The sequence below is a fragment of the Aulonocara sp. 'chitande type north' Nkhata Bay genome, linkage group LG6 (genome assembly GCF_057382095.1).
Source record: "Aulonocara sp. 'chitande type north' Nkhata Bay isolate Kocher_YH1m ecotype deep benthic linkage group LG6, A_spYH_male_GT1.1, whole genome shotgun sequence".
In the NCBI taxonomy this organism is placed as follows: Eukaryota; Metazoa; Chordata; class Actinopteri; order Cichliformes; family Cichlidae; genus Aulonocara; species Aulonocara sp. 'chitande type north' Nkhata Bay.
In genome coordinates, this window is record NC_141349.1 from 8,395,295 (window position 1) to 8,409,439 (window position 14,145).

Here is a 14,145-nt window from a genome sequence, read left to right on the forward strand (position 1 = left end):
GGGCCTGATATCCACGGACAAGGACGTTACACTGCCACTGTTCTATCGAAATTTAATGTGAATGTCCTCATATGTGAATCTCATTTTTCTCAGAAACAAAAATAAGGTAAAAAAAAAAAAAAAAAAAAAAATCACGTAATTCTTTGTTTTTACATTCATCAGGTCCTAATCAGCCCAAATAGCAAAGAGAAATTAAAAATGCTGCCATGGAAGAGTTTGGGTCTTAGGAGGTTAAAAAAGCTCTTAGGAAAAAAATATAAAAAATGAATTAATAACAAATCTGCAGTTATGCCGGCAACTTTTTGAGGCTGCAGTTACAGCAGTGCTTTGAGAAAAATGCTATCAGCAACATGGTAACATGCAGTGTCCACTATCTCAGCGTGCTAACATGCTTATAAAAAAGTGAAAGGATGGGACGATAAAATGTCCGAAGTTTGTCCATAAACAGCTGCAACGTATTTAACACACTGAATTTTAATGTAATGGTTTTGCTGCAAGAAAACTGTTTCACACTTTTTACAGCAATGAAATATTTTCTATAATATGGAGACTACTGCAGAAAGTGCTCACACTGATGGATCCACACTACAATCCCTTAATCACATCATGTCTTAATTAGCTCCACTATCTTTGTGCTAACCCCCTAATATAATGTGGACGGTGCTGCTTCAAATGACACCAAAATGAACAGATTAGAATAGAGAGGAGCTCATCCTGGTCCTCTTCAGCATCAATGATTAACAATTCCACTCGGTGTTAAAGGTCATGGAAAACCTGGTAAAAACGGGTCACCCTGAGCTTTGACTGTGCATGTTTGTGTGTGTCGTGTTTGTTGTGCTTACTTTTTACATGCTCTCCACCAGATTTGTAGTTATCATTAACTGGAAGAGAAATAATAACAAAAATAATAATAATAATACAGTGCACATACAGCTCATATATGTATATGAATCCATAAATGGACTTGTGATATGATCCGAATATAGACCATGGGAAGGGATGGGAATCGAGAACCGGTTCTCTACAAAAACCGGTTCCCAGTAGGCCAGTTCCTTGGAATCTTCCTGCCTATCGATTCCTCTTGCACTCTTGCTACGACCAGCTGATTTCAGTTCGTGTGTCTTTGGCGTGGATATGGACATTACATTACAACTTTGGCTCTTAGCAAGCGCCTGCAAAGACAGAATGCCAACGCTAAGCTAACCAAGAGCCCAGATTGACGTTAAAGCTGAGTAAATGCTGACCAAGTCCAGCACTGTGCTAAAATGAGCCATCATTTGCTGTGAAGTCAGCCGCTGGTGAACTTCAACAGGTAACAAACTGATGAGCAGTCAGGCTGCAGCCCCTGTTTCTACCTGTCCACATTTCTAAAGTAGAACTCCTGTGTCGACCGCTCTAAAGTCTCTTTGTGTTGGTTTTCATCTTTGATTTGTGCTGTCAGCTCTGTGTTGACACCAAAATACTAAGAGTCACGTGTGTGCTCATCAGGACAGGGATCTGTGTTGGTGTGTGGGGCTGTAGGTTTATATTGTTGACAGTGTTTCAGGTCATTTTACAAAGTAACATGAAAGGAACGTAATGAGTAGTATAACAAATGTCTTTCTCCTGGGTGTAATTAAGTAACGTGCGTTGTTACTTTTTAGAAAATTGCTCTGTGTAATATCTGCAATAACTTTTTTTATTTACTTTTTTGAGTAATGACGCCAACACTGATCACAACAAAGAGGAGAAATACCTCCAACATGCACAAACATTTGACCACTCGGCATGCTATTAATTCCCATGAATGTAATGGTAATGTGATATTCTCATTGAGAGCCATTGAGAATTGATAAGTCATATTGATAATGAATTGCTAAATTCTTATCAATTCCCATCCCTAACTGTGAGTCGGTGTTAGCATCTTTGAAGCTCATCCTGAGTCCAGGTGGTGCTACCTACCTGCGGGGGTGATCTTGTCGACCTCCTCCCTGCAGACCTCCTCTATGTGGCTACGGAGGTGGCCCAGTGCTCTCCTGGCACCACTGAAGGCCTCCGTGGGCAGGCTGAGGGTGCCGGAGTGCCGACCAGTGGCGAAAGGCATGCAGAGCAGCTGGGTGGCCTGAGCCAATGAGAAAAGAGTGGAAACTATACTCCAGGCGCTGCAGATTTGGCCCGCCTTCCCCCCCACCCTCCACCCTCAATTCCTCGTACAATTAAATTTGAAAATAACACTTAGGCAGTTGCCGTCTTTTTCCACTAGCCACTGCTGACTCATTCTCTCCTTTCATCCGTTCTTTCTGCTCATAACTCGTTCACACACTGACTGGATCTTTCTAAGTACCCACTCAGGTGAGTTCTTATGTCCTCCAGGATGCATTAACAGTAATGGGTGAGTATCCAATACAAGAGCTGCTAACGATTTGATTTTTCTGAGTGAGAACAATCGAGAGTAAAAGTGGGCGATATGCAGGCGTCCTTTAAAGCACATCAGCAACCAATTCTGTTGTAATTGATGAGCCAATAACAGATAATCAATCAGCAGCCGTTTGGATAATTGATGATTTTCTGGAAACAATTGAGAACATCTGATAGCCCCAGTGTCTCAAATGTGAGAATGAAGTCTTTTCTTTCTTTTACTCTGAAGTTAGTTCAATATTTTATCAGTTTGTTCTCACCCGTCATGGAATTACAAAGTTCTACAACTTCACCAATAAACCGAACACTTGCACCTGCACGTTCATGATGCACATGGGATTGTGTTCAGTGACCTACAACGTCTGTTTCAGTTTGCTGTGAAGGACAGGTGATAAGCAAGGACTGTATTGGAGTTGCCAAAAACATGCATACAAGCATGTGAGGGCCTAACAAACTACTGAGTACTACTTTGAGTTGCTGCAATTAAATTTTATCAAAATGGACTAACCTACCTCATTATTTGTTCATTTTGATTTTTGATGTGTCTTTTCATTTCCTTTAAATGATGTGGCATCTTCTAATTCCTAACACATTATTGAATCCACATCAGTAAGAATATCCATCATGAGTTGCTTGCTTCACTGAAATCTGATTTTTTTTTTTTTTTAAATTTTGGGAGCAGTGTATGCATCTTATATTAGGCCTTGGTGCAGCTACCCAAATTCGTTTCTGTCTTGTCTGTTTAAGCTCCTTTCCCTGTGTGGCCACCTTCTTTTTAAGCTTTCTTCTTTTTGATTGGTTGAGACTCAGAAACAGAAGGTTTGGTAGGTAATGGGAGGGGCTTCTGTGCTCATAACCAGAGCTGTGTGCCTTAGATCAGCAGTCCCCAACCTTTTTTGCGCCACGGACCGGTTTATGCCCGACAATATTTTCACGGACCGGCCTTTAAGGTGTCGCGGATAAATACAACAAAATAAAACTAGTACCAGTACAGAAAAAAAGAAGATTTATTCATAACACACGTGAAAAGACCCAGGAAAACTGAGTTAATGAAAAAACGATAACAAAATAACGCTGAAAACCGATAAAAACCCTGAAAACCAGACATTTCACACCTGAGCCTCAACTCTCGCGGCCCGGTACCAAACGACTCACGGACCGGTACTGGTCCGAGGCCCGGGGGTTGGGGACCGCTGCCTTAGATGACTATGTTTGATCTCAGTGACATCATAGAGGACCACAAGTAAAGGAAAATATTTCGGGAACTGAACGTTTAGAGCAGTCTGAAATCTTTTTGCCTCACAAAGATCACATGTATTTATGTGTCCCTCATGATTGTCAAGTTTAGCCATGTTTAATGTCAGCATATGGCAGAAAATAAGGAAAAATATAACAGGTCTCCTTTAAGTAAGTATATAAGTAAGTGATATTAAAGAATGACTTTTAAGCCGACCTAGTGTCTTTCCATGAACAAACTTATATAATAATGTAACAAACTTCCTTCCCTTTGTAACCAGCAAACTGCATTCATCCTCACCTGTAAGAAATGAGCATTATCCTCAGACTGCAGCAGCTGGCTGATCTCCTCGTCTCGCCTCCTCAGCTCCTCCAGGTCCTTCTCCATCAGCTCTATGTCACTTTCAGCTCTCGCCACGATTGCGCGCTCTTTCGCTTCCAGCCTCGCTCGGGCCTACAGCACACAAGCAGAAGATTTAATTCCCTTACAAAACTGTGAACGTTTCACATTATTCTCCTCAGAGCTGCTACTGTTGCAAATACTGGCAATATTAGAACTTATGCTTCTAGCTCCTGCTACTCACCTCCGCCTTGGTTTTCTCCAGGCATAGTGCCATATCAGCAAACAGAGCCTCACCATCCTCCAGAACAGCAGACGCCGACACCTAAAAGACGCACATTAGAGTAGAACAGAGCATGTATTTAAAGATGGCATAAAGCAGAGAATGCAATCTTCTGGAAAACTCTTTGATGGCATCCTCAACAGCCTTATGATATATTAACAGACATATCTTCATGACATACTTCAAAAAGAAACCCATGTCATTTCGAATGGCCTCACTCTCTACATTAGGAGTGAGAAAAATTCTTATTTCACAGTGTTTAAGACATGCTTATTGTAGTTTCATCCAGGCATACAAACTTTCTTACAATGAACACAATTATATGGGTAATTAACAAGCAGAAAACTTTGGTGACGAAAAATTACGCCAAAAAAACAAATGAGGCTTCGTCCAAGAGTGGATCCACTGAGACTCCCATGTTAAAATATCCACCTTTAGCAGTGACACTGACAGGTCTATGGCCTAGTGCAAACACTTTATTTAACATCTATATCAATTTCACCTTTACTATAACTGTATGGTAAGTGAATTTTTGTGTTACTCACTTGTTTGGAATTTTTTAGGGCGTACTAAGGCGAGGTAGCTTTGACTGATGGCACGCCCAGAAGAAGCTAGCAGCCATCAGTTAGGCGTCACCTTTGGTAATTTGAAAATAGACCTCGTCTATTTTAGTGTTGGTGTCTCCCTGAGTGCTTGGGCATGGTGAGTAAAATTAGTGTTTTATTAGTCTGTTATTTGGCATCAATTAGCATTTATTTGTGACTGTGCATGAAATATGCACGATTTACGGATGCAGTGTGCTAGCATTACTTAGTTCACCCATTATAGTAACTTTTATATCTAATGTTGAGGCTTCATAATGTGGAAATCACAAACCAACAGGTTTGTTATGGACATAAGGTTGCCATCATTGCCCAGCTGTGGTTAGGTCCATCTTTTATACACAGTCTGTAGTATGTAGCCACATATTACACTCGCAGAGCATTGTGGCACTGCACATCAACCCATAAACCACCAACAGTGAAGCCTGGTGGTAGGAACATCATGGTGCGGGGCTGTTTTTCAACATAAGACACTGGCAGACTTCATATAACTGAAGGAAGGATAAATGGAGCAATGTACAGAGACAAGAATCTGCTGCCATCAACCAGGATGCTGAAGATGAAATGATGGTGGACGTTTAAGATCAGAAGACAGCTTGTGTGGAAGAATGGACCAAAAAGTGCAGTTTTTCTGTACCGGAGGTATCTTGAAGGTGTCATTAGCAACAAAGACTTTTTTAGCAAGTATAAAATACATTTCAGCTAGCATGTTCAATTCTTATTCCCTGTGTCATATCACTTTATTACACAGTACTCAATTTATGGACTCTTTTTTTCTTTATATATGGTGAAAATGTTATCCCAATATATTCACTGCAAAAAATGTTGACCAATTCAGCACTTTAAAGAGAATATTACACTTTATATTTGTTAAATTACAAAACTACATTGTGGATATGTGGGAAGTTCAGATTTCAACCTTTTGGGACAGAACGGAAAATTTTCCCATTTAGTTCTTTGTAGGTTTTATGAGTAAAAATACACTAAATATAAACATTTAACATCCTGCACGTTTAAGTAGATCCATTACCATTTAAATTATTATTTTTAAAAATTAAAATTAAAAATATTTTTTAATTTGCTAATATAACAGGCAAACTAACCAGAATCACACGATTACAATTTCAACCTCCAGAGCAACAAGCCAAGATGGCAGGATATCTGTCTGAGGTTACTGTGAGCGGATAGAGTGACTTCCCAAGAGTGGATGGAAGGAGACGATGCTCGGGGGAGGGAGGAGAAATAGCTTTCCTGGAAGTCTGAAAGGGTGTTAGAGAAACTAGAATACAAATTGGCACTGTACTTGGAACTAACACGATCCCCAGAGGGCAGGATGTTGGTGTGCAGGGGAAAAATTTGCGTGAGTCTTGCCTACATTGCATAATAACAATAACAACATGATGACCTGAGAGAAAATCAAAAACAATTACAAATAACATTTGACTAATTTAAAAGCGAGCGTATGCATGTATTTTTTTTTTTTACAGCTGTAAATAACTTAACGTTAAAACAAAAGAGTTGGTCAGTCACAGTGAACTCAAAATATACAACTGATATATACAGTGGGGCAAAAAAGTATTTAGTCAGCCACCGATTGTGCAAGTTCCCCCACTTAAAATGATGACAGAGGTCAGTAATTTGCACCAGAGGTACACTTCAACTGTGAGAGACAGAATGTGAAAAAAAAATCCATGAATTCACATGGTAGGATTTGTAAAGAATTTATTCGTAAATTAGGCTGGAAAATAAGTATTTGGACACCTCAAACATGGAAAATCTCTGGCTCTCACAGACCTGTAACGTCTTCTGTAAGACGCTTTTCTGTCCCCCACTCGTTACCTGTATGAATGGCACCTGTTTGAACTTATCATCTGTATAAAAGACACCTGTCCACAGCCTCAAACAGTCAGACTCCAAACTCCGCCATGGCCAAGACCAAAGAGCTTTCGAAGGACACCAGGAAAAGTATTGTAGACCTGCACCAGACTGGGAAGAGTGAATCTACAATAGGCAAGCAGCTTGGTGTGAAAAAATCAACTGTGGGAGCAATCATCAGAAAATGGAAGACATACAAGACCACTGATAATCTCCCACAATCTGGGGCTCCACGCAAGATCTCATCCCGTGGGGTCAAAATTATCATGAGAACGGTGAGCAAAGATCCCAGAACCACACGGGGGGACCTGGTGAATGACCTGCAGAGAGCTGGGACCAAAGTAACAAAGGTCACCATCAGTAACACACTACAACGGCAGGGAATCAAATCCCGCAGTGCCAGACGTGTTCCGCTGCTGAAGCCAGTGCATGTCCAGGCCCGTCTGAAGTTTGCCAGAGAGCACATGGATGATACAGCAGAGGATTGGGAGAATGTCATGTGGTCAGATGAAACCAAAGTAGAACTTTTTGGTATAAACTCAACTCGTCGTGTTTGGAGGACGAAGAATACTGAGTTGCATCCCAAGAACACCATACCTACTGTGAAGCATGGGGGTGGAAACATCATGCTATGGGGCTGTTTTTCTGCCAAGGGGACAGGACGACTGATCCGTGTTAAGGACAGAATGAATGGGGCCATGTATCGTGAGATTTTGAGCCAAAACCTCCTTCCATCAGTGAGAACTTTGAAGATGAAACGAGGCTGGGTCTTCCAACATGACAATGATCCAAAACACACCGCCCGGGCAACAAAGGAGTGGCTCCGTAAGAAGCATTTGAAAGTCCTGGAGTGGCCTAGCCAGTCTCCAGACCTCAACCCCATAGAAAATCTGTGGCGGGAGTTGAAAGTCCGTGTTGCTCGGCGACAGCCCCAAAACATCACTGCTCTCGAGAAGATCTGCATGGAGGAATGGGCCAAAATACCAGCTACTGTGTGTGCAAACCTGGTAAAGACCTATAGTAAACGTTTGACCTCTGTTATTGCCAACAAAGGTTATGTTACAAAGTATTGAGTTGTATTTTTGTTATTGACCAAATACTTATTTTCCACCCTGATTTACGAATAAATTCTTTACAAATCCTACCATGTGGATTCATGGATTTTTTTTTCACATTCTGTCTCTCACAGTTGAAGTGTACCTCTGGTGCAAATTACTGACCTCTGTCATCATTTTAGGTGGGGGAACTTGCACAATCGGTGGCTGACTAAATACTTTTTTGCCCCACTGTACATATATATATATATATATCCTGTTTCTTTAAAAACAGGACACATTAAAAATACTGAATGTCAAACAAGTAGCTGGAATTGAAAAAAAAAGACATTAAATTATTATTAGTAATTTCAAAACCCACATAATTCTCAGTTAAAGCAGACTCAGTGTCATTATAGAACATATGAATCATTAGTTTACAGGATTTTTGTTCACAGACGGTGTCCTCTGCTATATAAAACACTGCATAGACACTGTTACAGCAGTCAAACGGATCCGGGCTTATCCCAACCAAAAGCCCTGGATGACCCGGGAGGTCAGGCAGCTGCTGAAGGAGAGGAACATTGCATTCAGGTCTGGCAACAGGGATTACTACACCACAGCCCGATCCAACCTGAAGAGAGGCATCAGAGAGGCAAAGGGAGACTATAGGAGGAGGATCGAGGACCATTTGAAGAGTAATACCAGCCGGCAGGTGTGGCAAGGCATCCAGCACCTAACCAACTATAAGATCAATCTCGGAGCTGCGGACGGTGACCTGGAGCTGGCAGAGGAGCTGAATATCTTCTTTGCCCGCTTTGAGACCAGGGTACCGGAGGTATTGGAGCCACAGCAGCAACACGCCACCCATAGCAGCACCACCCTCACCCTGGAAGAGCACGAGGTGAGGCGCATGCTGCAGGCTGTTAACCCGAGGAAGGCGGCGGGTCCTGATGGTGTGCCAGGTCGAATATTGAGGGATTGTGCAGGACAGCTGGCTGGGATCTTCACCAGGATTTTCAACAAATCCCTCGCACAGGCGACTGTCCCACTCTGCCTGAAGTCCTCCACCATAGTCCCCTTGCCTAAGAAACCCCACATCACCGGCCTGAATGACTACAGACCGGTGGCACTCACCCCAGTGGTAATGAAATGCTTTGAGAAGCTGGTCCGCAGACACATCACAGCAGCCCTGCCCCGCAGCCTGGATCCACACCAGTTTGCCTACAGAGCAAACCGATCCACGGAAGACGCTGTAGCCACAGCACTCCATGCTGCATTAACTCACCTGGAAGAGCATGGTAGCTATGTGCGGATGCTCTTCGTGGATTACTGCTCAGCTTTTAACACCATCCTTCCACACAAACTGGTGGCCAAGCTACAAGACCTGGGGCTTCCATACAGCACCTGCATGTGGATCAACAGCTTCCTCTCGGGCCGTAGACAGAGAGTCAGAGTTGGCCATCACACATCCTCAGCCCTGAGTCTCAGCACTGGCTCACCCCAGGGCTGTGTGCTCAGTCCACTGCTCTACTCTCTCTACACACACGACTGCACTCCTCGCCACCACAGCAACATCTTTGTGAAATTTGCAGATGACACCACAGTGGTGGGGCTCATTTCCAAGGGAGACGAGTCTACGTACAGAGACGAGGTGGAGCAGCTGACGTCATGGTGTAAGGCCAATAACCTCCTCCTCAACACTTCAAAAACCAAAGAACTCATAATAGATTTCAGAAGGAAAAAGGCAGAGATCCAACCACTATTCATAAATGGGGACTGTGTAGAAAGGGTGGCAAGCTTCCGCTTCCTGGGAGTCAATATAGAGGAGAACCTTTCCTGGAGTGTGAACACCTCCGAGCTGCTGAAAAAGGCCTAACAGAGACTGTACTTCCTGAGAATTCTCAGGAGGAATAACATCACACAGAGACTGCTGGTGTCCTTCTACAGAGCCACCATTGAGAGTGTTCTAACTTACTGCATATGCATCTGGTACACTAGCTGCACAGGGGCTCAGAGGAAAGCACTCCAAGGGATCATTAACACCGCCCAAAAGATCACTGGCTGCCCTCTCCCCACACTGGAAGTTCTACACAACGCCCACTGTTTTAAAAAGGCCCAAAACATCATAAAAGACACCTCACATCCTGGCCACTCCCTGTTCGAACTGTTGCCCTCAGGCAGACGGTACAGGGCAATCAGAGCAAGGACTAATAGACTCAAACACAGCTGTTATCCAACTGCAATAACACATCTGAATACTACAAAAAAATGTCCATCACGCCACTCTTGTGTTAATCTATGCACGGTCTGAAGCATGTGTGTGGGAATGTATGTGAATGTTTTACTGTTATATCTTATTAGTATTTTAAGTATTCTATCTATTTTATTTATTGAATTTTATTGTTTTATTTATATTTTGATATTGCTAGGGATGATGCAATGATCGGGGACCATTCTTAATTTCGTTGTTCTCATGACAATGACAATAAAGTTTCTGATTCTGATTCTGATTTTGTAAAAACAAACAAACAAAAATTGTGGATTTTTATACAAAAGTCTGAACAGAAAGAAGTAAAGGAGAGCACCAAGTTATTTCACAGTGTCTGTTTCAGCATCTTTCCAATGGTTTCCTGTCTCCCTTTGAATTGATTGACTCTTAATGGCTTTCCAACTTTCTCTCTCTACACTCATTTCAAGGTCAGTTTCATGAAATATTACAGTGTTAAAAACACAAAGAGGACTGAGCAGGTTTCCATCTCACACTATGCTCTGCAACACAGTGGTGTGAAAAAAATGAGTCGAGCCAATGAAAACTGTAGCATTTTTGGGATGATTCACATCATGGATGTGCAGCCAACAGAGCAGCAGCTTTTCAAAACTATGCCATGGAGAACTAGAGCAGTTCTGAAGGTAAAAGTGGGTCCAGCCTGTTACAGGCAAGGTGTCCTTAATAAAGTGTCCAGTGAGTGTAAGTTGCATAGATTTCAAACAGATGTCAGCATTAATTTTATATTCGACTGGTTGCTCCAGCAAATTCAGCCCAGGAGCTGATGTGCCAGTGGAAGTCACACTTGCTGTGAAGCATGGTGATGGAAATGTCATGCTTTGGAGTTCATTGCCATGTCAACGGATGGAGAGCTAGAAAACTATCGGCATCATATCAAACTGCTTGAAGAAAGCTTGAAGGCATGTCTGAAATTTGAAATTGAGACTATAGTGGAACTTTCAACAATGGTAATGGTCCTAGGCATGTTAGATCATCCAAAGGTGGGAACAGGAGAGCTGAAGCCCACTAAAATGAAGACATTTATCACAGAAGAGTGGTCAAAAGTTTCAGCAAGCCCGTGTTAGAGGCTGATGGATTAGTTTGTTTCTGTTAATTAGTGCGATACACCACAAGTACTAGACATCTATGGACATTAGGTTACATCTGGTCGGCCAGTCATTAACTTTAAAAAGACGTCCTGTTACAATTACATTTACTACTTGAAAAGTCATCTTTTAAGGATATTAATAGCCCAATTACCATGATACATACATTTACCTATACCCAATGAGCAGTTTTCTACTGATCTGTGACACAGGTGTGTCTATGAGTTTGTCCTTTCTGTAAGAGAAGCTGAGGTATTGGGTGACAACAGCTAACATTTTCCAGGTAAGTTCCTGGTGTACCAGTTAATTTCCCAGTACCAAGAACTACCCACAGGCCACAGAATCATCAGGACATACTGGGTGTGTTTGTGTTTTTGTCACCTTGAGAGACTCCAAGTTTTGTTGAAACTCCTGCAGCTCTCTCTCTCCGGTCCGTATCCTCCCCTGGACCATCCTCTGAGACTCCTGGAGCTGGAGCTGACAGACAAACAGAGAAACAGATGGAGGCGGACAGACAAACAATTAGAGAATAAGACATCCATTCAGATATTTGGCATGAGCATTTTTACTGCATTCGGGGGAATTACTGTCCATGTGGTGAAAGCTCGTAAAATATCTCATATATAACACAGCTGTTATACAAGTGCCTTATCTTTTAAAAGACTGATAACTGTTCATAAGCAACATCATTAATAAGTGCTAAACTGAGAGGTAATTACTAACTAATTATTAGTTGGCTTGCAAACCACCATTGAAAATTATCTGGATGGTTACTGTAAATTGCAGCTTTGGAAATTGCTACTAAAATACTCCACAGTACACCCACAAACATCATATGGATGGCTATGATAAAGGTGAAACTGATATTAATAATGGTTGTTTTCAGTGCGGTTGGGTTGGGTTTGGGAACCAACAAACTATACTGTTAGGATTTTCCTAAACCTAACAAATCAAATTATTTGCAGACATAATGAAAGGACATGTATGCTCATTATGCTCAGGTTTAACTTTAAATTATGGATGCATTGATGCAGCTTATTTTAAAATGCAAAAAAAGAAGAAGAAGATTTTATTGTAGTTGCTATCCACAAAGTTGGAAAGCATTAAGAGAAGCTGTGAGCACCGTCTGCAAGCAAAGGTCTAACTTAATGATTAAATCTGAAGCCAGGACAAATAGTGCAGCTATTATTTCTGATGGTGTTTGGCACAGAACAGAGTGTGTTTTATCTTCTCTGTCCAGGTACTGAGACATAATTTTGCATGATTTAACTTCTGTGGCATCACCTCAGCCAACTGCTGCTGTAAGGCGTCCTTACAGTGCAATAGTTATAAATCTAAATCTATTTAGTTAATCGATTTCACTCTTGTTTGGACTCTTCCTACATACTAAAGTCGTACTTAGCAGCTTATTATCTGCAGTAAATTTTGTGGGGATTCTGTAAGTTCAGTTCAACACTACTAAGTTTATTTTTAAGAAAAGAGAAGAAGAAAGTATTTCCTGTTTGTTTGATGAACAATGTTTTTCTTTTTAGAAGTGAACAGAAATTTTATGTGGCTCTTTCCCACTGAGGGTCCCCCCCCCACACACACACACTTTTCGGGGTATCCTGACTTAATGTGAGAGTCTTAACTCTGTGCTGTATTATACGATACTCAGAGTTTCTCTCAGCAGTACCTGTCTCCTAGCTCTCTGCGCTTCCACACTGGGCGCTTCCTCCTGGTCGGCCTGGCACAGCAGGCAGTACCCGCTCCACTCCACCGCAGCCCCTGCCTCGGAGCCGCTCCCCTCGGGCTCCAGCCCCAGGCGGTGCTGAGCGCACAGCTTCTCCGCCACACATTCTACCGCTGGCACCAACTTGTGGCGTCGCAAAGTACCGACCTCACGGTGCGGCAGGACGTGAAGCTTGCAGAAAGACGCCAGGCACACCAGGCACGACTTGTCCGCCCTCAGTTTACTCTCCGCCGTGCAGAAGTCGCAGGGAACTTCCCCGACTCCCCCCAGGTAGACCTCCGGCGCTGTGTCAATCTCATTCAGCTTGAGTTTGCCGAGAACCTCGGCGAGCACAGTGTTCCTCCGCAGCACCGGCCGAGGGCTGAACGTGTCCCGGCACTGAGGGCAGCTGAACTGACCCGAGTCCACCCGGTCCCAGTAGCTGTTGATGCATGCCATGCAGTAGGTGTGTCCACAGGGGATAGACACCGGGTCCTTCAAGATGTCCAGGCAGATGGGACACCTGAACTGGCTCTCCGTCACCGAGATATTCGCCTGAGCCATCTCAGCGGTCGGCTCCGTCCACTTCCCCGGATCGGCTCTGAGCTGCCCGATCACTCCGTTCCTGATATTAACACAAGCATTTCCTGACTTCCACGTTATTGTGAAGAGGCGTGGTAAGCAGACAGGAATAGCCTTCCGCAATGTCATACCTCCCATTAGTTTAAGCGCCACCCTCGTGCCCTGATTATTGTCTTACAGGCATGTATGCATTAAGGTGGACAGGAAACTCTACAGCTAACTTACACCAAGGAGCCCTACTCTAAAAACCTATCACAGATTTAACACCGTCTGTGAAGCTGTTTTAAGAAATAAGTGTGTTCAAAGTATATTTAGCACCATCTTGCTCCAGTACAGAACATGACTTCACTGTGCCGGTTGGTTGGTTTCTGCTGAAAGACTTAAATTGGTCTGTGTTAACTCAGTGGAAAATACTCAGGATCTACTTTTACTGTTTGTTTCTTTAGCAGTAGGCCTATACTGGCTGCACTGAAATGGGAAAAATGCACCTGTTAGCCGTAATACTTCAGTTTGTCAACATTTTATAAATGAGGACAGTGTGGAGGAGAACCCGTTTGAGTCAGGGGAAGCTATGGTTCAAGAAAGTCCTCTACAAACCCTAACATTAGGGCTAACAGCTGGATTTTCCTATTACTGTGCAGCTATCCAGCTCTTAAAACAACAACAACAACATAAAACTAAAACAAAATGTACATGCTTAGACTTCCTTT

At 42.7% G+C, this 14,145-nt stretch overlaps 1 protein-coding gene across 2 annotated transcripts in view; it reads right to left on the reverse strand.

Annotated features, from left to right (window-relative positions):
- The window catches only part of LOC147327201 (E3 ubiquitin/ISG15 ligase TRIM25-like), a 24,418-nt gene extending 10,845 nt beyond the window's left edge, over positions 1-13,573 (reverse strand). The window contains exons 1-6 of one of the 2 annotated variants that reach the window (XM_086294849.1): positions 12,818-13,573; positions 11,524-11,619; positions 4,218-4,298; positions 3,935-4,087; positions 1,942-2,101; positions 843-881 (exon numbers count right to left, since the gene is read on the reverse strand). In XM_086294849.1, coding sequence (XP_086150975.1) covers positions 843-881; positions 1,942-2,101; positions 3,935-4,087; positions 4,218-4,298; positions 11,524-11,619; positions 12,818-13,573 — 1,285 coding nt within the window. The remainder of the gene's footprint in view (positions 1-842; positions 882-1,941; positions 2,102-3,934; positions 4,088-4,217; positions 4,299-11,523; positions 11,620-12,817) is intronic. The other variant, XM_086294850.1, reaches the window with a different exon arrangement.
- Between the last annotated feature and the right edge of the window lie 572 nt (positions 13,574-14,145).